Raw genomic sequence first — 25,063 nt, forward strand, 5'->3', positions numbered from 1 at the left:
TGGTATCTAAGTGATCCACCTGAGGGCGCTAGTGGTCCAAAGTGACTTTGGTGCGGGTTTGGTGCAGACATACAGGAGGCGGTGATCCTGAATAGAATACAAATAGTGTTAATCCTCTGCATTGTGGACATCTTATTCACATGCGTTAGACCCTCAATAACTTCATTTATATTGGGCATCAAAATGTGATTATGCCCGGACACTATGAACATAATGGGTAAACTAGACATCCAAAGATGTCGGTCTGCATTATTATGAGCGTTGTTAATAATTCTGAGTGAGCACATCCCACGTGCTGTTTTATCGCCTTTGATCGTGCCCATAGCATCATTAACACCTATGTACATGCAGGGAAATCGATATCAGTCGGTCAGACCTCATGCTCTCCAGTCACGCCGTGACGTCAGAGAGAGGGCGGCAGACAGCGGGTGGGGAGGGTGCCAGAGTATAAAACCTCAGAGACAGACTCCGGGCTGCATTCTCAGTCCGGGACGGTATAACGTATCCAATGGAAGTACAGAGAAGTATCGGGCCCCAACAGACAAACAGCAGCAGTATGTGCGAGTCCACGCAGAGGTCAGAACCTCGCCGAAAGAAGATGGATGATCGTAGTGCGCCCTCAGAGATGGCCAGGATTATCACGGACCCTGCCACGGGGAAGTGCTACTGCCGGGGGAAAGTTTTGGGAAAGGTAGCGCACAGAATCTGATGCAAACTCTTTTTTTGGATGTACCATTAAACCTGAAGACGCAGCATGTTAACAGTGTTTCATCTTTTCAGGGAGGCTTTGCAAAGTGCTATGAGATGACGGATCTGTCCACCAGCAAAGTTTATGCAGCCAAAATCATCCCACACGCGCGCGTCTCCAAGCCTCACCAACGGGAGAAGGTAAGCGCGCCGCCCCGGAGTGCCTGTGCGCGCAAATATGTTAAGAACCGTAACCTGAAAATGACCTTAAATTACAATCGTGACCTTTATGTTTCTTTCTCTTTAGATTGACAGAGAAATTGAGCTACACAGAGCTCTGCACCATAAACACATTGTTCACTTTTATCACCATTTTGAAGACAAGGAGAACATCTACATACTGTTGGAATACTGCAGTAGAAAAGTAAGTGAAGTTTTAAGACATTAGATTTTCCTACCAAAGTGTATTTGGCTTTCTGCTGCTCTGTTAAAATTTGACTAACACCTGCATTGCACCTAAAGCCAACTAGGCAGCATACAGGCAGAATGCATGCTCTGCCTCAGTTGTAAAAACAAATGATCTTTATTTAATTGTATTATAGCAACAGTATAGAATTTCCTACAGCTCTCAAAAAATATATCAAAATCTTTCAGCTTTACTTTTTTAAGAGATACATTTGTGTTTTTATGGATTAGTAATACTTGTTGAAACAGCCATTTAATCTTTCCCTCCTCTGTGTTTTGTGTCTTTGCAGTCATTAGCCCACATCCTGAAGGCTCGCAAAGTACTAACAGAGCCAGAGGTGCGTTATTATCTACGACAGATTGTCTCTGGACTGAGGTACCTGCATGAGCAAGAGATCCTTCACAGAGACCTGAAGCTTGGTAAGTGATCTATATGCTATGTCCATATATTTGATCCAAACAATGCTGAGACAAATTGTGCATAATTCTAGAGATGCATGTTGTTCAGTGTTCATTCTTTGTGTTCCCACTTCTACATCTTGCTTCTCTTTAATCAACCCTAGAGAGGATCAGTGCATTAGCCTTTGATCCTGTATTGAGTGCTCATCATTTCACTCCCTTTCTTCCCTGCAGGTAACTTCTTTGTGAGTGAGTCGATGGAGCTGAAGGTCGGGGACTTTGGTTTGGCTGCCAAGTTGGAGCCAGCAGGAAACAGGAGAAAGACGATCTGTGGAACTCCCAACTACCTGTCCCCCGAGGTGCTCAACAAGCAGGGCCACGGCTGTGAATCAGACATATGGGCCTTAGGCTGTGTAATGTGAGTACGCGCACTGTAAATTTACACTATTGAGTATTCAATATCTAAGTAATTGAATTTCTTATGATTTAATATTTTTGAATAACAGATGATAATCTTAAAAGGATACTAGCACCATATTTTCTTCTCGTTACTTGTCACATAAAGTGCTTTGAAATGATGAGCTAAATGTATTTTATGCCCTCCATCCTTTTCAAGGTACACTATGCTTCTGGGCAGACCGCCATTTGAAACCACCAACTTAAAGGAGACATATAAGTGTATAAGAGAGGCACGTTATTCCCTGCCCTCCTCCCTGTCGCCACAAGCTAAGCAGTTGATTGCTAGCCTGCTTGCAAAGATCCCAGAAGACAGACCCAACCTGGACCACATTCTGAGGCACGACTTCTTCACACAGGTTAGACACCATTGTCCTTTCCCTTCCCTCTCCATGCTGTTTGTCCATCCCTATAGCTGTCTCATAGTTGAGTCGTAGCAGTGACCCCATGACCACCAGTTGCACACTGACCCACTTTCTGTCTCCACAGGGCTTCAGTCCAGAGCGTCTGCCGGCGAGCTGTTGCCACTCAGCACCAGATTTCCACGTCTCCAGTCCAGCCAAAAGCTTCTTCAAGAAGGCTGCTGCCGCACTTTTTGGTGGGAGGAGAGACAAGGTCAAATACTACGAGACTCTGAGTGAGTATTGCATCAGCCACTGAGCACTCGTACCAAAAAATATACACCACTTGTCAGCCAATTGATTGGGGCTTTGCAAAACGATGGTAGACAAAAGAGGAGTTATTAAATCTAGTTCCTAACATGATTGCAAGCATGTGTCATCTATTCTCCAATCCTGTGCTGATTTCAGCTTATGCAGCTACTTGTTTAAGAGGCGACATGCTGATTTTTGTGTGCTATTGTGCCTTTTTAGATAAATTAACCAAAGAGGAAGAGGAGATCTATAAACTGCAGCATGACCTGGAGAGGACTGTCATCAGCCAACAACAGAGCAAAAAGACATCTGAGGTAAGAGACCATTTGAACTACATGAATGACAATATTTACATCGCTGTAGGAGATGCTGCAGGTGCATCTTTTCATAGGGCCATTAAATAAGCAGGTTGGCTGGAGATTTTATGTTGAAAGGAATAAAGTGAGTCACTCTGATGCAGCACTAAACTTTATAACAAGCACAGTTTCAGTACACACTAAAAAGCACTTATGCCAACCTCTTAGCCAACCACTCTGAATCTGTGGGTGACGGCTGAGTCAGTGTAGGAAGAGATGATCTAAACTCACAGCTTCTCACTCCTGTCGTCACTCATTCCCACCTCAGAATGGAAGTCTACTTCCGCCATCTGCCGAGAGACCTGTCGCCCCGGCAACAGAGAGCCAGTCCCCAACGACTACGCGCGACACCATCCGCCTCATCGTCAGGGGGAGTCTGGGGAGCTGCAGCAGCAGTAGTGAATGTGAGTTCACTTGGTTACACACATAATGGCAGACATGAACTGAAAAAAAAATGTGCATGGGTAAGGTAGGCATCAACCTAAATGGCACCCTTATGTTTTTTTTTCTTAAAGGCCTAGAAGACAGCACGACAGGGAGTGTGGCTGAAACTGTTGCCAGTGTTTTGAGAGGATGCCTGGAGAATATGCCCAAAGGTGAGAGCAACTGATGATTTGCAAATCTATGACGTACCCCTCCACATTTGAGGACTAAAAGCATGCTGTACCAGATGACCTTAGCCAGTGCATTTACAAAGTGCCATTGTACATCTGAAGATCATCTTCTGTATTAGACCTTGAAATGTGCAAATAAAGAGTTGTTTAACTCTAAGAAGTCAGTAGATTTATGTTGATAGATTCACTTCCAAATTTTGTTAACCAAATTCCCCTCCAGCTCAGTGTTGGTGTAAAAAATCCTCAGATATACTGTTTATGGTTTAGTTTCAGAAAGCCTTGAGGAAGTTTTGGTGTTAAGCAAAGCTCTTGGGTGCTTCAACAAAATCAGGAATTGTATGGTGTTTGCATAGTTACGGCTCTTCTCAAATCCTTCCTGTAATTGTATTCTAATCCTCCAACTCCTCTGTGCTCTCGCCCTGCAGCGGACGACATTCCTCAGGGCTCAAACAGCTGCAGCCTTCAATGGGTGACTAAATGGGTGGACTACTCCAACAAGTACGGCTTCGGATACCAGTTGTCTGATCACACCGTGGGAGTCCTGTTCAACAACGGCACTCACATGAGCCTCCTGCCAGACAGAAAGTAGGCACCACTCAAAGCTTTCACAGCACTCCACCTTTAGTTTTAAAGTTGCTGGTCCCACGATGTAATGGAGGTAGCTTGTTCCAGCATGCTGAAGTACATTGAATAACCTGTTAGTGGTTAGAAAGCTGTACTGAACTAAGGAGGTAGCTTTAACCTGTTCAGTTTGAGTGACTCATCTTTTCTTTGCCAAAAAGTGAAGAAAACAAAGAGCTCACATTCAACTAAAACTCTTGCTTTATTGTTTTCAAGCAAGCACAGGAAATATTGTCAGTCAAATATACAAAAAATGTACAGTATAATGAGGAAATCCATTGGTTTTGCTATGTTTTGTTCCATATGTGTTTGTCTGAGTGGATGTTTAACCCTTCATCTCCTTTGTGTATCTTCAGGACCATCCATTACTATGCAGAGTTGGGTCAGCGCTCTGTTTTCCCCACTTGTGAGGTTCCTGAACACTTTGTGGGCCAGGTGACTGTGCTCAAATACTTTTCCCACTACATGGAGGAGAACCTAATGGATGTGAGTAAATACCTCTATCACCCCCACACCTCTGTCTTTTGTCTCACCAACCCTGGAGCACAGGGTAACAGAAAAGTTACCTTTCATGCTGCAGCCTGTCTAATCCTAACATGTGACTCCTTTGCTTTCTCAGGGCGGTGACCTGGGTAGTATGACAGACGCACACATGCCTAGACTCTACCTGCTGCAGTGGCTCAAATCCGACCGCGCCCTCATGATGCTCTTTAACGACGGCACCTTCCAGGTAAATAAAAGCTGTATTTACAGGAGTGCAACCGTTGCTGGGCATGCTCAGAAGAGCACTGTTTGGGGTGCAATGCATAACACAGTTTTCCTATTGTTTGTAGTGTCTTTTAAGTCCATGTGGGCTGGCCACCTTTCTGTGCATGATGTATAAAAAGATAAACTACTACTTCATTACAAAGGAGGGAGGATTTTAATAAAATCAATGACAAACCTTTCTATCTCCATAGATCAACTTTTACCACGACCACACCAAGATCATTCTGTGCTGTCAGAGGGATGAGTACATGCTCACATACATCAACGAGGACCGTGTCTCCAAAACCTTCAAACTGAGTTCCTTGCTGAAATCTGGCTGCCCCAACGACCTGCGGGAACGCATGGTGTACTCTCTCAACATGCTTCTGCAGAGGTGCAGCTAAACCCCCAAAAATCTGTTTGGACTGTATCAAATAGACTGAGCTACACAATGTGCTGCTGCAGTGCTGCAGTCAAACCAGGATCTGCGCAGGAAAAAACAATGTGAGGATGGACCTGTGAAAAGTAATTAACATTCCGACACTGTTGCACCTTGGTGACTCAGCAGAGGTGCTGATGGAAAAATAACACAGAAAGACTCTATGGATGGCGAAATGAAATGTAGCGCAATGGATGCAAAAGGGCTGATTTGTATGTTGATTGTTTGAGGAGAAGAAAGACAGAGTGTAGGAGCAAGTATGTTGGTACGAATGTGAATCCCATGTTTTTGTGGGAAAAAAGAGGGATATATGGGAAGTAAAGACAAATGCTGGGCTGGCACCAGCTTCAATTTGTAAAGTGTAATCAATGCTGTTTTATAGACACAATCTATAAACTGAGACTCTGAGTGTAACCAGAGCTAAACTGTTGAATACTGTAAATGATGTACAGTGAATGTAACAGCCCACTCAGCAGTGCAAAGAAATGATTGCTAATGTGTGCGGTAGCTACTGAGTCCGCCTGTTTATATGTGTGAGTGTGTGTGTGAGTGTGTGTGTGAGTGGGACGAGTGTATCATCATGCTAACTCTGAAAAACTGTGATTTGGTCTCTTTACTGACAGATGGACTCAGCACATTGAGCTGAGAAACAGAGGGGTGATGTGAAGGAGGAAGGAGAGAGGGGAGGGGGCAGGAGGAGAAAATGACGTTAGTTTGAAAAGAAAAGTACCAAGTATCTTTTGAGGAACACTTAAGAGCCATTATCAGCTTGGTAGAAAATGTCCTACTTAAGTTATTGTGTATAAAAGTGCAGTATTTATTTATTTAATAATAAAAACTGATTTTGTAAAAAAAAAAAATGCTCCTGGGTTTCAACCTTGTACTTTCTTTATACCTTTATCTTTTAAAGACCACTTTCAATTTAAACTGTGTCCTAGTTTCATATGTCATAAACAGAGTTCATGCACTGTATGTTCAGATGAGTATCACACTCATATCTGTGCTCCGGTCCAAGTCAAGGCAAGTATTTAATCTGGAAACTTGAGTTTGCAACAGGAAATGGGCACATAAAGAGAGATGGATACACGATATAGAGGTCTTGTTTACAGGATTGTTGTTTATTATCCGGTTCAAGGCCAGACTTACTTGTATCTTGGTGATACAAGGATGTAGATGGCAGAGACATTGCAATGTGGCCGGCCTTGTCGCACATTTGAACATTGACAGGCGCACATTACTCTGTGTACAGCAAGGGCACAGAACAACAAATAGACAGGATGGAAATAAATAAGGCAGTCAGCCCAACAGTGACATGCAGCCGCTGTGACGCTGACTACACTATGTCAGCAATTGCATCACAGTTTTCAGGCAACGTGTCTCCAATTCTTGAGCATCCTATCTCATTCACGTACTGTAACCATAGAAACAAGCAAGCACTGGCCACTGGGTTAGAGTCAGGGATAAATGAAGACTGCATAAAAAGCATCTGTCATAAATTCTTCCTGTTGAAAGTCAGATCTCATGCTCTGACATCCTTGTGCTAAAATTAAAAACTCCTCTCTTTTGAATCTGATTGGCTTTTCAGCACCGCTCTCTGTTGCCTGCATGGGTATTTAATCTGTTGAACACCACTCCTCCTTTAGTGCTTATGTAATGGTGGAAGTTGAACATGGATGTTTGAGTCATCCCTCTGGATATTCAGCAAAGAATATCTGTGCCTTTCAGAGTTCAATAATGAATGCCTCATGCATAGACATACCCACACAGACAGACGCAGAACAGGAAGTAGCCAACAAAAAGAAGCAGGAATTATTCATGACGACACCTCTAGGTCTGAGTGCCTGTGTTTTGACAGTAATGGCCCCTGGAATGGATGCTTCAGTCAGACAGAAATAGATTTTGTTGTTGATGGGAGGTTTTCTGGCCTTTCGGGGCATTTCTAACCCTGGTCCTTGCATCTGAACAGAAGTGGAGTTACCCTATTAGATGGATGAAATAGGCTGAAGCAAATTAATAACACACTGAAGGCTGGCAAGAGGAAAAATGACAGTTTCACTATGGTTATGTGAGTGAAAGTGTAGTGTAAATCTGACTCCTATAATGAACCTGTCAGTGAAAATTCAGGTCACGTCGAAGTTTATTTTGAGTCAGCAAATGTTAGCTCAATTGGCCCCATAGGTACCTTTTCCCCGCCTTTAGGCACAACACGCATTTAAACTAATTAGAAAACCCTGCAGAGTTCAAAAAGCTAAGAATGCAAGCTCACTTGATGTTCTCAGCATCACTGTAGTTTGAAAAAGAATTGTTAATAACACTGCAAGTTTTCAAAATCACCCACACAAAGCTGCTCCTCTCTTACGCCCCACTGACAGTAGGGAAAGCCTTGTGTGAGCAGCCTGGCTAAGCTCTGCAATGAGTCTAAGCTGGAGTGACAAGGGGGGGATCTTTATACCTCAGCTTCTATCATAAAGTTCTCCGCAGGCAGAAGAGTGAGTCAGTTTGGCATTAAAAGTGATAGTAGGCACATTCTGCCAGAAAAAAAAACACACTTTGATATGTGCATACACAGGAAAGCTCCTGGGGGATTAGAAGGCCTTTGCATATCAAATGTCAGCACTCCTCCTCCTACTATGTAGTCAAAAACAGATGTACTGATGGAGCTGGGATGACTGTAGCTTTGCCCATCCCCTGTTGTGGCCTACAGTATTGACTAAAGGGATGAGCAATGCAAAGCAGCCAAACTTCCAAAGGTGCAACTGCTATATCTGGTCAGATACTATTGTCTTCGAAAAAAAAAGTACCTTGAAGCTTGTTTAAGAATTTAAGAGTGCCTGATTGCTTCAATAATCAAATTACGGTAATATTTAAAAACTGTATCCTAAGAAATCAACTTGGCGACTAGCTCTATGTTTTTAACTTGTCTTTCTTTGCAAGTTAAGTATTTTAAATTGAAACTAGTGAAAGCCAACTTCAACTTTTACTGTCTGTTTTGCAATTTGATTTTAAGAGTACTTACAGATGCATATGTATGTGCTTGATGTGTGGAGTTCATGAACATAAACTGCTCTAACAAGCCTGAGTGTAGAAGTTTCTGCATGGCTTAATATTTCTGCGACAAACCAAAGAGTTCATTTACAAAAATAGATAAGCCACTTTAAAATTTTTCTTTTTAAATGTTTAAAAAAACATCTTTTCTCCATTACTAGCTTTATATTATAAATCAACTGAAGTTGTGTGTTTTGGGCTAAGTTAAAATGACAATACTAATTCGAGGTATCTTAAAAATGTATGACTTTGTTCAAATGTATATTAAATCGAATAATATAATAGTAATAATATAATTAAAAATGTGTTTTTTTTATACATAAAAACTATGTATACATTTTTTTTTTTTTTTGCAAATTAACTTTTTATGGACGGATAATTTTGCCATGGATAAAAAGGGTTCAGACCGAAGCGGCGTTGATGGAGAGATCACTGACTGCTTACTCTTGTTAGCTTTGACGATGCTAGTCGCTTACGTGTCGAGTGAATGCCAAACATGGAAGACATGAGGACACTGCCCGAGACGGGAAGGAGATGACTGACTGTCGGAGCCATTGACATGTGTCTGTGGTCAGAGCGAGGGGAATTACTGTAAGTTAGCATCGTGAACTGAAGGTAAGCAACTTCTGATATGTGCTGCGAGCTTCGGGCTAACATAAGTGACATTGACAGGGAGCTAACTACCCAGCTAGTACTGGGAGTGTGTTTCCACCATAGGTTTCCACAAGTGTTTCATGAATGCTCAATGAATATTCACCCAAACAGTGCTAGTGTTTCATGTCAGTAGTCGAAATAGTTTGTCATTACACAGATACTTTTATGATGACTATGATTTTGATTCAATTGTAAATGGTCGTTGTTGAACACTTTTTGCATGAATTTGGATTTCTTGTAGGGATGTAACACTCAACCCACGATTCGATTGGAATCCTAGTTTTTGGTTCACGATCAAGCGGCAAACTCCGGTCTCAAATGATGAAGCCAATGCGTAAGTGATATAAACTGCAATGCATCGAAAATCCGCTTGAGGTTGGCTGCAGAAACACCGGAAACCACATAGATATGAATGGGAAAAAGACGATCTTTGCAGCATTAATAAACATGTTTACAGCCTGGTTCAAAAAACGGCTTGGCCCTACAACGCCAATCTCTCTAATGGCACACACTGTACTGGGGTGAATTTTTTTCTAACGTGACGGTTAAGAAGATATTAAGATTATGAGTTTTGCCCAAATAAGGACATGACTGACGTGACTCCTGGTCGGGAACCCACAGCCATTGGCTAAGAGACTCACACTACGTCACACTCTGCCTAGTTGAGTTCCACATTACCAATATGGCTGCTGCCGTCGATTTGCTTCAAAACAGCTCTTAGGAACAGATGGGTGACGTCACGGGTACTACGTCCATATTTTATACAGTCTATGTTCACGATACGATTCACTCACGATTCTCTAACGATTTTCTTGAAAATTGGATTGAACTCAACGTTTAAATAACTATTATTTTATTTCAATTCTCAGATGTGGACAGTTGCAATATATATGTTTTATCTCATTTTTTTTGTTAACAAAGTAATCCTTTTTCATTTTTAAGTTGTGTTGTAACTCAAACAAAACCACTGCACACTTTTTTTCAGTACCTTGCAAAAAAAAACTAAAAATAACTGCACAAAAATACCATGCTGGAATATTTCAGAACAATTATAGCAAAATGGAAAGTGAATGATTCCCAAATATAAGTATTACATATTAAAACAGATAAGGTAAATCTCTTTAAATTAGGGATGTAAATGTCAAGTATTCTCTTGGATCGATCTTTGGAAATGTTAACAATCAATTATCGTTCAATCATTAAATAAACATGAATTTTTTCCATGCCAAAAACAATGCCAAATGGGTTATTTCCCCCTAAATCAAATTTTCCATCATGACACAATGTAACTGACGGTATTAACAGATAAGGAACATATTGAGGTGTTCAAAATGTAAACACGCTGAATATCAACGTGAGGAGCAGGCTTAAAATTAATCTCTGTGGACGCATGGTCATATGTAAAGACTCAGACTTCAACATGTACTGCAACAGGACAACTGAAAAAAAGCGCTCGTGGAGACCTATCACTCAGCTGCAGCCCCCAGCTGAGCGTCTCCGCTGTGTGCAGTCAGCTGATTCTGAAACATGCTTTAAAATTGAAACACCTCCTCTCAGCGAATGATGAGAGAGCAGCGCAAGAGACTTAATGATGTCGAACAAGCAGAGTATAATGCAGATATCGCCTTCTACTGTTTAAGAATAATATCCTGATACAAATTATTTTGAATCGATTTCAATCCACCCTTTTTTGTATTGATTTTTTACCGATTTGTCATTACATCCCTAATATCTTGTGTTGAATATTTAGTAACTTTCATTTGAAGTCCATGTCAAAGAGAAGTGAATCTCGTTTCTCTGTGGTAATATTAACTTGTTACTGTTTGATATAAGGCAAAATCATCAGCAACAGCTATAAACAATCCATCCCTCCAAAGTCAACAGAAGACCATGGTTCTGCTTATACGTCAGGTGTTTGGTTACGTGAAAGGTAAAGGAGCGGTCACCATGTGGGATGTAGTGTGCTGCTCATGTTCTCTGGTCTAATTACTGTTATTTCGTACGATCATCTCTCTAAAGGTTTCTGAAGACTGAAAATAGAGCCTGCTGTGTGACTACAATATCCGCTGGTGTATTCATGGATCAAAGTGCACTTACAAATCTGTGTCCAACTGAGCAACAAAGAGCTCTCAAGATTTAACCTAAAGCCTTCAAAATATGAATCATCATAATATCTTAAGCCATTATTGTTTTTTGTTGCTAAACATGTAGGATATTTGCTTATAGTATATGGGGCCTTGATGTATATCACAGTGACACTAAATTTACGCAATGTCATACTAGCCATCAATATAAAGTGATTTGTCTGCCTGTGCTGAGTTCTGCATCCTTGCCACTGCACTATAGTGCCCTCTCAAAGCATGTCAATACCCTTTATCGACTCAGTTTCACCCATATTTTATTTAATACTCGCTCATGCTTTTTAATATTATCCCTCAGAATTCATTCAGCCGGTCTGTGAGATAGAGGCTGCTCTGTAAGCTTCACCAGATTCCTTTTCAAGCATCATAAACCAAAATGAAATATGTATTATTGTATTGATGGTTTGAATCTCAACATGAGGTCCCTGAATTTTCCAAAATTAAATTAACAACATGAGCTCCAGTCATTACTGGGATGTTTGAAATTCATGTTTCATTAATAGCATGTCATTACCACATAACTGTCTGGAGGTTTTCTTCATTCAGAAATTCGTCACACTGTTCAGACTGTCTTAGATGGAATGATCTGAGATGAACTGTGCATACAGCCTACGCCAAACTGCTAATGGGCTGTCAGAGACAATGTCATGTGCAGTGTGTGAGTGTTCATACCAGGGCAATATTACAAAATAAAAGCATTTTTGTTCCCTCTCTGTAAAAGCAGATTGCCCCTTGCCCTTTTATAATTGCACCAATAGGATGTCAGTAGACAATGTGACTTCCTTGAAACAGGAAACAGCCTGCTGACTTCTTTAATAAAAAAAAAATCACATGCATGTGTGTGGGCAGCCTTCTGACAAAGACAGAAAGATAAGCTGAACTAGAGAAAACTCCCACAGCAATCCAACGCACTGAGCTTTTTTGAGGACAATATTCAGGAGTACAAATCTAACACAAAAAAACACAAATGGCTTTAAATCCACAAGATGTGAGCTGTTAAGAATACTTTGTCCCACACACTATATCAAATGTAGTTATTATGTACCAAATTCATTGACCTCTTATTGGCCCTTTTATTATGAAGATATCTCAATCAGTGCAGTATATTGGTCATATCTACCTCTCAGTGGTGAAATTATCCCATAACAACTAAACAATTTAAGTAGTTTATCTAACTGCAGTCGAGTATGGTGGCAGTAAAAACGGCAAAACATAACTCCCCAGAATTGTAGCCTTTTGGTTTTTCATTCCTGTGGGTTACAAAGCTTGTCCAAAAATTCCTGCAGCATCAACCTCCCCGTCCTGTCATTATAGCTAAGTAGTTAACAGATCATTGAAATGCACTGGGTTGAGAGATAATTACTGTCTATGCTCTTCTTTGGAGTAGCATGCAATAAAGTCGGAATTGCATTCCCTCCATACCAGCAAATGAGCGGGTGTGCTATAGTGAATTAAAAAAGTTAATTCGATGTTCTCAGCTCCCTCTTTTTGCAAAGTTCAAACTTGTCCGAGAGTTGACTGCCAATGAAAGACGGTCATAATCACATTTTGTTTGTTGTACATTTGGAGCTGCAATTCTAAATTCTTACCTCAGTGCTATATTTTCAGAAAGCTTGTCTATACAGCCTATAAAACCTGTCAAAGGCTGCAAAGCCATTATTTGTTGGCTACCATGACTTAAAAAAGTGACTTGATATACAAACTGAATGCGCGAGCCATCAACAGAGAAAAATGTGCGTTCCTCCTCCCATCATTCCATCTGACTGACTCTTGTAAGAATGTGGTTAAAGGCTGTTTGAGCAGCCGAGCGGTGTTGGAATCATAAAATAAGGAAAGCAAGGCATTTAGCAAAGATCTGTGAAGTGTGGCAAGTGTTTAAATACAGCCCTGCCTTGTGGAGGGAGGAAACTCCAGAGGCTTCAAAGCGGCGTTTCAATCCTGTGACTCACAGAGGAGATAGAAGGACAAAGCAAATCCCCCACATACACACACACACACGCACACTTACAGACCCGCACGCACTGATACACACCCTACCTCCCTAAGGATTTAGGTGGGGCTGTGTTGCCCAACAAGTTAAGAGTTGAATGTTAATGTTCCTCTCTGGATTCATGATGGACTTTTTACACTCCATTATCACTGCTAGACAGACTAGGGAAGTGTTTTTGTTGCAACAATGCAATATGTAAATCATGTATTTTCATATTTATATGTGTCAGAGTCAGAGCTGGCAGATGCAACATTGTTGATACAAGGTTACAGCCCGGTTGAGTGTCACAGCTTCCACAATTTCATAATTCCCCAGCCAAATGTAGTGCCAAAAAAACTGTAAACTACACATTGTAACACCCTCTCCCTCTATGAGTTAATCAAAACTTGGAGTCTTTATTTTAATCCGCAACTTTATATAGAGTTTAAAAGTTTGGAATTCTGATTGTGCATTTTCTATTTCCAGAGATTGTGACTGAGGCCCCCCATGACACAGCCGGTACACCTTTTGCATTTCTCTGAGCCCACAGTTATACGTTTTTTCAGCGTTAAATGCCAGCGGAAAAGTTCTCAAAATTGTTATTCTCCACGCATGTACTGGACTCATGCAGGGGTGGACGTTGGGACATTGATGCTGATTGGAGGTGGATGGCTTTTCATTATGTTGGCCAGCGGAGGATCAGTGTCCCTCCAAAGGGCTGACTCCTCGGTTTTAATCACGCTGCTGAATGCTGGCATTTCAGGACACTCACAAGTGCTTGAATAGTTTCAGAGCATTGTAATTTTTCCGTTCCTCAGGGAAAACTTTTTGTGAAGTCAAAGTTTTTTTTGGAATACAATCATAATACATTTGTCTCCTCTTTGATGTAACATCTAATCCTATAAAGGATACATGAGCTGTCTAATAACATGTTGTTACATGCAGGGCTACACCTGAGTGAAAATACAAGAAAGTAGATCCTTCCTACTGGGACAAAATTACTTTAACAATCAGAATTGTCTGCACTCATCCATCTGCTTTCATATTTCTGCTTCCCTTAATGTGTCGAGGTGCTCTGACTCATGAAATGTTCTCTACCTGCTGTAGTGTGAGCTCAAACTCCACGAGTTTGGCGTGAGGTGGGTATGTTAGGGTGAAGCTTTCAGAGCGTCGTCTGACAGCCTCACCAATGAGCCAATCAGTGCATCGTCTCTGGTAATAGATTTGCGGTGTCCACTTGCTCTCCCATTGAGATAAGTGGGAGACACACTCGTGTTTCCGTGGCAACAGGCTCTCTCATCCTCCCCCTGCACATAAACATACAGCTGCAATTCATTGGGATGTTCTTTGTTTGTCATCCGGTATTGCGTGCACACTTCCTCAGCCAAACATTCTGGTGATATAATTTTCATGAAATAGTTGAATAGTGTGTATTTGTAACAAAAGGTATTTATTGGTCCTAAATGGTCTTACTCCTCTCATGGTTTCATTACATGAATCATTCAACACATGTTTTCACATGAGGTTTGTAAGCAGGCCTGAAAACTCACAGACAAATTTAGGATTAGATCTTCACAGGACATTATTGGGACCATGTGCTGAAAGTTAAGATTGCTGCTCACTCACAATGACTGTTTCTCTGGCATTATATTTTGCAGTTGCAGTTCTTATTTCTAACTTTTATATGAACTAATAGGATGTTTAACTTAACACACTTACTACTTACTTACTGCTGAATTCCTGTGTTTCTTTTTGCACCTGCAGTATCTCATAGACTGTATAAAATAGTATCCGTGACATCACCCATCTTTTCCTGAGAGCTGTTTGGAAGCCAATCAATGGCGGCAGCCATATTGGAAATGGGGAACTCAACCAGGCAGAGTGTGACGTAGTGTGAGCCTCTTAGCCAACAGCTATGTGTTCCCGACCGGGAGTCCAGTCAGTCATGTCCTTATTTGGGCAAAAATATGTAATCTTAATATCTTCTGAACCATCGCGTTAGAAAAAAATTCACCCCCGTACAGTGTGTGCCGATAGAGAGATTAGCTACGTAGGGCCAAGCCCTTTTTTGAACCAGGCTGTAAACATGTTTATTAATGCTGCAAAGATCGTCTTTTTCCCATTCATGTCTATGTGGTTTCCGGTGTTTCTGCAGCCAGCCTCAAGCGGATTCTCGATGTATTGCAGTTTATAACACTTCCGCATGGGCTTCATCGCTTGAGACCGGATGTTGCCGCTTGCATTATCTATCTTTTATCGCTACTCTCAAGATGATTGCAGGAAGAGTCCACCCAGATTAACCCTCTCCACAAATTGATTTCTAAACATGGTTATTGGACCCATTTTCTTTGATTTCATCATCAAACATTGTTAACTTTAGTGATTTCAAAATAATAATCAGAGGTTACCTTCAGGTCTACCTTAACATAGAAAGCTTGGACTGTGATAACATGTGCTTATGAAACCCCAGTTTTGTCTTTTTGTAGCTGCTTACAGTCCGTTAAAGTTGGAAAGGAAATTGGCTGAGTGGGATGTGAAAGCATTCTGTCACAAAAAGACAGTTCTGCTGTTTGCTGCGCAGAAGGAGCAGCCATGGTATAAAATAATGAACAAGAATGAGTGCATAAACCTTCAGCTTACTAAATGCAGCACAATAACTGATGACAAACTGTCATGCTGTTTACTGGTACCATGGACGGGGCTGATAGCTGTTGTCATTGTTTGTATTTCTTTCAGGGGAAGTGAAGAGGAACACATCCTGCTGGATATCCTCTGTTTTGCACTGTGGATGAGATGGGAACAATAAACCAGATGAGTTGAGGACTGAAAGGAAAACAAGGAGGTAAACTAAAATCTCTAGAAGAAAAGCTGAACCAATGGTTTTTCTAACAAGGGTTTGAAGAAGATAAGAAAAGACAAACTAAAAAGCAGCCTGATGGATCATTAATTTCATACATGTCCTGTGGGACAAATAGAAGGACAGCCAGAAGACACTATAGATAAAACTAAACTATATGAATTAATCCAGCACTATGCAAATGGCATTGTTAATGTTATACATCACATGTAGCACAGCTGATGTCCCACTTATGCCATAGTGTAAACCTCTGGTTTCCTGATGGGGTCCCATCATGAATCCAACAACTTACCAGATAGTTAACTCAGGAGTAACGTTTGATCATTTATTACTCTCTTATTTCAAAGAGAGAATTAGGTCGATTCTGGATTTTTTTCCCTTTGTTCATATGAAACACAAGATATTTAAACCTCCTGTGGCCTTGAAAAATCATTTCAAGAATGTGATCCGAGAGCTAATTAGCTGCTCTGTTGTTTTTTTTTAATTATTGTTCAGAAAAGGTAATATCACAAAACTGTACAACATACATTTCCTTTTCCAGTCATTTATATGCACATAAGTGCACATGCAAGACTGGTCAATTGAGGTCAGTGCATTTATTTGTACTTTTAAAGTTCCATTTACATGCATACATACCCACCAAAATTCACCACTTCAGTGTTTGTATTCAGCATTCATACCAATCCATGCCTTTACGTCTACTTTAAACATTTTAACTATAGTTTTCCTGCATATGCCCCTCACGCAAACAATCAAGTATATAACTATTACACAAGAGCTAGGAGAGACCACATTCATGTTTTTGTCCACCAAGGCAGGAAGGGAACATGCACAATTGGTGGCGTCGTACAAAATCTGTTTGCATTGGGATTATAAAATTTAACCCACTTGTTCCAAATTGGATAGAGTTTGTCTTTTTGAATCGTCAAAGTGTAGATCAATTTCTCCACAATCCAAACCAGCCATCTATTGTGGCTGCTGCTGGATGAAGCCACTCGCTAGTGATTGATTTTTTTACTGGCTGTCAAAAGCGCCTGCAGCAGCTGTGTATCACTCCTCTCATTCAGACACAGAATGGGACCCAAAAAGAGACCCTCAAAGGTCATTGGTACTTGAGTCTTTAACTCTTTGCTTAATGTTTTGTAAATGTCATTTCAATAGACTCAGTTTGGGACAGTGGCAGAATATATGGAAATGATATACTGTACCTGCATCAGGCCACACTGTCTCTAACAATTCTGTCTTGTATCTCTGTATTTTTCTTGCTATGGTGTCTTAAAGTACCTGATGATATTTTCCCAGTAATATTCTCTTCAGACTGCATGAGTTATACCCTTTAACACATCCTGTGCTCAACTAAAGCTTGTGACAGTGGAAATCATTTCTTTTTAGGGTCTCAGGCCAAAAAAGTAAAAAAACTCTCAATGTCAAGACTCCTCTTGGGATCAGAAACCAACATATGAAATGTAAAAGAGTATTTACAAAATATATACATGGATTAGAATGTAATTAACGATTTTACTGGTATAGATATGACTAGTTTCTTGTGAAAATCACCATGACTGCAACTCAAAATCTAATTTCCCAAGGGGGCTGATAAAGTGGGACAACTCATTGTCTGTAAAATGTACCTCTGAGAGTTTGTTTTGGTTATCCAGTGTCTATTTGGCATCCATACAAGGACAGGCTGTCCTTTTTATCATTGAGTTTACTCTCCGTGCCGAGGAGCAGGTGTCACCACACACTGTGAGGCTCTCCTGAGTTCACCTGTGTGACTACCTCGGCTCGGTGCAGCAGCACAGACAAACAGCTTTACTCACTCTCAGTTCACAGTCATGTGATCACTGTAATTGTGAGTTTTGTCTGTGCAGCGGTGTGTGTGTCAGCTTTAAGCCCACCTGTAGACCCTTGTTTATGCCTGACTAACACCTTTTAAATGTATCTGATATGTCACGTGTACCAGCTGGGATTTGCACGAACAAGTTCATGGCAGCACAACGTCAAAGTAGAACAAATTTCAGCTTTGTTGTGCTGCAGTTTCGATGTTTCTCATTACATGTGTGGGTTTTTCCCGGGTCACTGAGATAAAACAAATGCAGCTGTTGCACACATGAGACTACTAACTTTATGAGACATCCTGTACGGCTTCTCACTTCCCTTCAGGATAATTCTTTATGTATTAGAAACTGTAGAAATTAAGTACTTTCATATTTACATCTGTGGCAACTTTAGTTTATGCATCCACTATATTTTAGTGGGAAGTATTCAATTTCTTCATGCACAAAACAACCGTTTTTTGTTTTGTGAAAGTTATGATTAATGGTCTCATTTTCAAAACAGGATTTTCTCAAATAAGTGTCTTATTGGATTAAAAATGAAAGTATTACTAATCCGATTATCTTCACTTTCACCAGGCAGCTACAACATTAAATCTTCCTACATCTGAGGTGATTAAAAACCCCACAGTATCATGCTATACACACATCCAGTCAGTTGTAGCAGACCTAATCTGTCTATGGTATAACATTGATACTTTATAGGCTGGGGCTTTAGGTGAAGTGTCCCAAAATAGCTTTTGCACGGTATATTTAAAATTGATTGATTCATCGATATCATGACAAAATAAGAAAGGGCTACTTTGCACCAACATGTAGTCTTACACCAAAGTATATCTTGCTGCTTCTGTGCTTGTGTTTCTTCACTTTGAATTAACTGCTATAAATATTTGAGGGCATGCCTGATACCTGTTTCACTGTTATTAGGGTGGATGAAGAGATATAATAACTACTGTGTATCCTCTCAGAGAGGTGGGAGTTTGTGGAGAATTAAATGTGTTGAAAGATAGTTTCGGAGGGACGACTCATCTCACATTCTTTCACCACACACACACACACACACACACACACACACACACACACACACACACACACACACACACACACACACACACACACACACACACACACACACACACACACACACACATACACCCCCTGTGGCCCTGAATCACAAAGAACCATCCATAGACAATAGAAGACTGGATTCAAGTTTACTATCAGCCTCTGAGTTTGTAGGATGCTGTCCAGGGCACCTTGCAGGAACAATTCCAGCTATCTCAGCTATCAGCAGAATGGTGTAAAACAATCTCCTTGACTACCCTCCAAAAACAAGTATGCTGCTTCAGGAATCATTTCCACAAGCAAGTCTTTGCAGCAGTGTGAACAAGTCCAAACATGCCTTTGAGTCCCACCTTCAAACCTCCCATATCAAGAATGAGGAAGATACTTCATGTAGTTGGGTAACCAATGTTCTTCGCAGTGTTACATTATCTCCAATCTGGTTCTGCCATCTCTTGGCAGAAGAAGCTGTTGTTCTTTGTTTCTAATGTGGAGATGCATTGTCCAGCCACAGGGAGATTATAACATCCTGATACCATTGGGCAGATGTGTGTATGTCTGAAGTCATTAGGTGGGCACCAGCTATCTTCTTAAAGACATAGTAAATTAAGCTGGTATATATTCCATCCACTCTCTCAGCATTCAAGGATGGGAATACACTGATGAGTGAGAGAAAGATATGCACAGATTCTTACACATGTTAAATTGTCACCGATTGTAGCGCAAGCTTTTTCCACAGCAAGGAAACGCTGCAGAAAGCAAAGGAATGAGCACTGTAATTATTTTGTTTTTTTGTCACTGTCACCAATGTTCAAGCAGGGACTGAGAATAGAGGGTAATTCAAGTAGAAGATTCTCAGTGATGTTATCTCTGATTCAATACCAGCACATGTAGGCTGTCACGTTGCATATTTCCATTCATCTCAGAGAACGATTCTGTCACGCTTTTTTTATCTGTCTGCTCTTTTCTAAGTTGTGAGTCAGCCTTTAGCAGAACGTTCTCTTAAAATTCTGAAGCTGTGGGGAAGCTGCCTCTCATCTGGATTTCTACATACAGCTGATGTCATTTCTCACCACTCATAAGACACCCAAAAAAATCACAACACATGATTGCCCCTTCACGCACATGATGACTATTTCCACAAAACTTGAAACTGTAGGCGTATTTCATTTTGCCGTGAACATATGTCTCACTCTCTCTCTCTCTTCTCTCTCCTACTTTGTTCCTGAAAATAAATTCAATCAGTGGCTCTAACGCACTGACTAGACAACGTTATATGACAAGAACTGACTTCATCATCAGTGTTTGTGTCACAGCGTCGGCCAGAGACTTTTTACAGCCAAGTGCCTCAGGGGGGCTGATGTCTTTAAAAATAAATTGTGCTTTTACATTGCTAAGATTAGGAAAGACATCTGAGATGTGTCTAGTTTCGGTGTTGTACTGTATTGCCAAACAACACACACAGTAATCTGCCCATGTGCATTTAAACCGCTTTGACTAAACCGTTATTTGGATAGTACAGTGTCTGGATGCATTTACAGTTAGTGTACGTAGACTTTATGTCTCCGTAAGTTCACTCACAACAGTTATAGCTATATTTATATAACATGCCCGATAGGTAGGTGGTAGTTCTTTTTCAAGTGTTCCATCTTGCCCTTTGTTCATAGATTATTTGCCCTAGTCCAGCTGTGAAAGGAATTTCACTTCTTATTTACATAACAAAATCAGAACTAGAAATGTTACATGTTGACTAACAAGAACTGTGACCTTTTTTTTATGAGACATTGGAAAGACAGCTCATCATGCATTTCACTATTTGAAAAACATGTTTTTTGTTAATAACCAACCTGGAGTCCCACAAGGCTTGGTGTTTGGTCCTCTACTTATTTTTTTATTTCTTTTTACAGCATCCACCTGCAGGCTCTAGCTTCAAGGATTTAAGATATTGTTTCATCACTTCTCAAAGTTCGCAATGTAAAACAACTGTAAATTGACGAGGTGGAGCCTAAAATGTGCTGCAGCTGCAGTAGATATTTCGAAGAATTCAAACCTTTACAGAAATTGATTGTCTGTCTGAAATGAGCAATAAGACCTGTGACTTTTTAATAATCATTGAGTTTAAGATAGTCATCATTAGAAACTGCAGATATATACAAATGTGTATATGTATATACACTGTAGTCTTTTATCTGAAACTTCTTTTAATTATAGAAAAGGGTATTTAGTTGGCAAGCTACCAAAATCTTTGTCAGTTATTGTAATTATGAAAAGGGGGCATGAAACGGTTGCTGTAAAGCCATCCATCAAGTTAGGGTTAACTCAATGACCATTGCTTCTGCTTAAGAGGATTATTACATTACGTGCCCTAAGGTGCAACATACCCACAATTTTCTTTGACAGGCAGTCATTTTCCTACCTCAGTATTTTCTGAACATGTAAAAACAGATTCCAAGTTTAGGGGAGGCCGAGCTCATTGTAGTGTTTTGTTCCCTATGAGCTGCAAAAAGAAAGTGTGTGACTAGCAGAATTACAAGATGAAAAGATTAGTGGTGGGGGGGTGTAATTGTTGCAACTGTAGGGGACTGGAATGATGATGAGTTGACGCATGACGCTCACAGCAGGGTCTGTCATTTCAGTTTATTAGCAATCAAGAGTCAGAGTGCTGGGGAAAACTTAAAGCTATATAGCAAGCCCATAAAGGCAAAGCACATGAGTGGTGATAAACATGTGTGCATGCCTGCGTCACTTCATTCATGATTGTGTCTCTGGCAGCAGTGGGAGATATAAAGACTTTTCTTGGAAACTATTGCCAGAATTGTCTGTGGTTGATTTTGTGTGAGATCACTGAGAAAATTCAGTGACAGTCATTTGAAATGCAATGCACTTGACCTAAAAAAGACAAGTGGAGATGCCCTGTGCTAATGGGTAAATACAAGTAAATGACAAGAGAGGAGCCATTTGCTTTCCAATTTTTCACCCTGGTGGGACAGGTTACATAACAGAGCTTTCAGAGGGGACTTTGTGGATATTAATGAACGGTGATGAGAGGGTTTGTTTCCTGGAATAGACTGCCGAGATTTAAGTTTAGAAAAAGTGCAGCTCTGAGCAGCTTTTACACAGCTCTGACAAGACATCAGCAGAAATGACAGCTCATTATTCAGCCGAGGGACCACTGTTAAAGTCTTCAAACTTCAATAGCTGTTTCTCATGTTTCTGCTGAATCATTTACAAGCACAAGAATGGGATAATAGCGGAACAGATAGGTAACTGATAAACACATTTTCTCTACAACTATCCCAAGGTTGTTTAACTTTACAGTGAAGTAGCATTCTAGTTAGATGTACTTTGAATTGTTAAAAAATATTTCTAATAGGAGGCACCATGCCTTACATTACTTCAGACCTAATTGTTTTTGGTACTATGACCATGATCCTGTAAAATATACTCACACGCTCCAACTCGAAAGACAAGGAGGTCTAAAAGCTAAGGCTTAAAATGCACATAAACTTCACAATCATTTACTAGAGAGTGATTCTTAAACTGAAAAGTATCTAAAGGCTTGCCAGTCTTAGTTCAAACACATGCCACTGCTAATTGTATGTGCTTTGTGCTGGCTACAATTCGCACAACAGCATTTCATTGTTGTTCAACTGAGGTGCAACTCCTCCTGTATTTACTATCATTATGCCACTCTTTATGTACCACACACACACAGCTGATCTATTGGCATAGTTTTAAATGGCTTGTCACTGGTGCAGATGCCACAGCCAGGTCTTAGTGTACTGCTGCAAAGTGCCACTTATAAGCAGCAAGCATACCACTTGTGTTTCATTGACTGAAAGCACCCTTTATTGGCAGGTCCACATGTGAGGCAGCTGCTGATGAAAACTTCCGAACCAGATGCCAGTCAAAAAGCAACATTATAGCTGCAGCCAGAGAGGCATACTATGTAAAAAGTGGTGCTGAAACAAGAGTGACGCACCTCCATTATACTGTATTCAAGTTTTACACTGTAGAGCTATAACTGTAATCAGTATATGCAAATAAAAATCAACACCTACTTGCTGAAGTTAGTGTCTTCTAGTGCATGCTGTTTTTAATTATCATTCTCCAGAAGAACAGCAGTAGCATTATAATTATTAACAGTAACAGCACGAAGAATCAGCATCTACCACTAAAGTAAGACTTGCATACTAATAGCCAATTTTGATCTCAGTTCTGCTGCCCGTTAGACCCTGAAAGTTTTGCATTTCTATATAAAATGTTAAAAGTAACCCCCCCCTCCTGCAGTACACTATCATCAGGATTAATAGATTGTTAGTGGTACATGAAAAGGCATGCAGCTGCAGATCAGTGAGTGCGTAACTGTTCACACCTTTCCTTCCAGCAGGAAAGACTTGGCTGTCCAAGCACAAGACTTCCTGCAGACCAAATTAACCCAATGGGTCTTTTCCTGCCAGACTGTTTCCTGAGCTAATGAGCCATTGCCAGCCTCTTATGATAGAAATGTGCAGCTGCAGAGACCTTTCTTTGTGTGTCAAGTCCTGAAGAAATGATTGTGTGATTTAAAGCAGTGGCTTCCAATTTAAAATTCTTTCAATAAACAACTTTGATTCAGTTAATCTGTTTTTCCACTTGGTTTCTATCAATCCTGTTATTTATTGACATATAAGTCACTATCTCACTCCAGCTGCTACTCGCCTTTTTTTCTCTATCTCTCTGTCCCAAGCACTGTTTACCCTCAGACCAGTGGGTGGGGCGGATTTAGCCACGCTTCCTGCACAACAGGAAACAGAGCAGGGGCAGAGAGATGGGAAAGGCTCAGAGGAGTTGATGGATGTGCTCGTTTTACCCCATTGTCTTTGCTTTCCTCGACAGGTGCATTTGATTCTGTAGCAGAATAACAAAAACACCACAGTAGCTTTTCTGTTTGTTTTTAGCATATCAGACATTATTTTCTTATGAGTTTGGTGCTTATTCAGGCTGACTTGTACAGACATACACAACTGTTAACTCCTCTTGTAAGCTTCTGTGAAGTCTCTTCTTAATTCACCATAAATTCAGAGACCTCTGAGATGACCAACAAGTCTATCCCAGGGATCTTTGACAGGACAGCTGCAGACATTAAAGAGTTTATGTCTGTGATGACCTAAGATGACAGATGTCACTTGTCTTCCCTGCCATCTGACCAGCAATGAGGAGAGTGAATCTCAATATTCCTCCTCTGCATATAAATCAGAATATGCCCCATGTCTTGATGTTCCTGTAATGAAGATAATATGGCCACATACAATATTATTAACTTAGTCCAAAGCTTATTGTTTCCAGAGAACTTGTAGACAGACAAAGATGACATTAAGGAAAGAGAGGAAGTCCAACCCATCATCACAGTCGGGCAATAGACCTGCCCACTCTGACTTTAGGGGCTGTCAGGATGCTACAGTCCAATGAGGGCGCGGTGATTACCAAAGACATGGATGCTGTTCCTCGTCCAGCCCTGGGAGGGAACACAGTGTCAAACCAGGACATTGAAAATGATGTGTTATCTCAAGACACTACCAGTTCCATTCCACCAGCTCATCAGGTGGTTGAGATCCATCAACAGAAACTGAGACCAATCTCAAGGGGGAGGTGACAAGTTCTTGGACTTATCTGACTTGGTTCAGTCAGTTTTCCCTCAAGGGGCATTCAAAGATGACAGTCATCTTGCATCCTCCCAGGAGAAAAGAGAAGAAGAGGTCACCAAATAGGTCAACTCCCTGTTCTCACAAGACTCCAGATAGACAATTCATGAATGTTACAGCTGCCTGTCAAAAGACAAAGCAGCCACAGAGGAAGCTTTCACCACCATAAAATCCTTCATTATAGGCCAGACCAGTACAAGAACAAGAATTTAGAAGCACAATAGAGGATGAAAAAAAATGTTGAGGAGGGAGATCCACCCAGCTCTGCACCATCCTTTAGATGAGGTCATGGAATCGGCAGGCCTAACCTTGCCGCTTGCAGCACAGGGTGAAAACAACTCTTGTTTTCCTGATGAGACTCCACCAAAAACAGATGATC

General features: G+C 40.7%; 1 protein-coding gene and 1 long non-coding RNA gene across 2 annotated transcripts; both read left to right on the forward strand.

Annotated features, from left to right (window-relative positions):
• Positions 1–483: 483 nt before the first annotated feature.
• Positions 484–6,360, forward strand: plk2b (polo-like kinase 2b (Drosophila)). The gene is made up of 14 exons (XM_034691374.1): positions 484–691; positions 781–888; positions 995–1,111; positions 1,443–1,572; positions 1,786–1,969; positions 2,168–2,366; positions 2,497–2,644; positions 2,880–2,974; positions 3,285–3,420; positions 3,532–3,612; positions 4,056–4,215; positions 4,608–4,737; positions 4,871–4,981; positions 5,211–6,360. The coding sequence occupies exons 1-14, from the start codon at positions 509–511 to the stop codon at positions 5,400–5,402; spliced, it is 1,974 nt and encodes a 657-aa protein (XP_034547265.1). The 5' UTR covers positions 484–508; the 3' UTR covers positions 5,403–6,360.
• A 2,534-nt stretch (positions 6,361–8,894) lies between these two features.
• Positions 8,895–23,622, forward strand: LOC117818481. The gene is made up of 3 exons (XR_004632369.1): positions 8,895–9,097; positions 15,983–16,088; positions 22,859–23,622. It is a non-coding gene; the product is annotated as an uncharacterized LOC117818481 (long non-coding RNA).
• Positions 23,623–25,063: the final 1,441 nt, after the last annotated feature.

The sequence above is a fragment of the Notolabrus celidotus genome, chromosome 9 (genome assembly GCF_009762535.1).
Source record: "Notolabrus celidotus isolate fNotCel1 chromosome 9, fNotCel1.pri, whole genome shotgun sequence".
Taxonomy (NCBI): domain Eukaryota; kingdom Metazoa; phylum Chordata; class Actinopteri; order Labriformes; family Labridae; genus Notolabrus; species Notolabrus celidotus.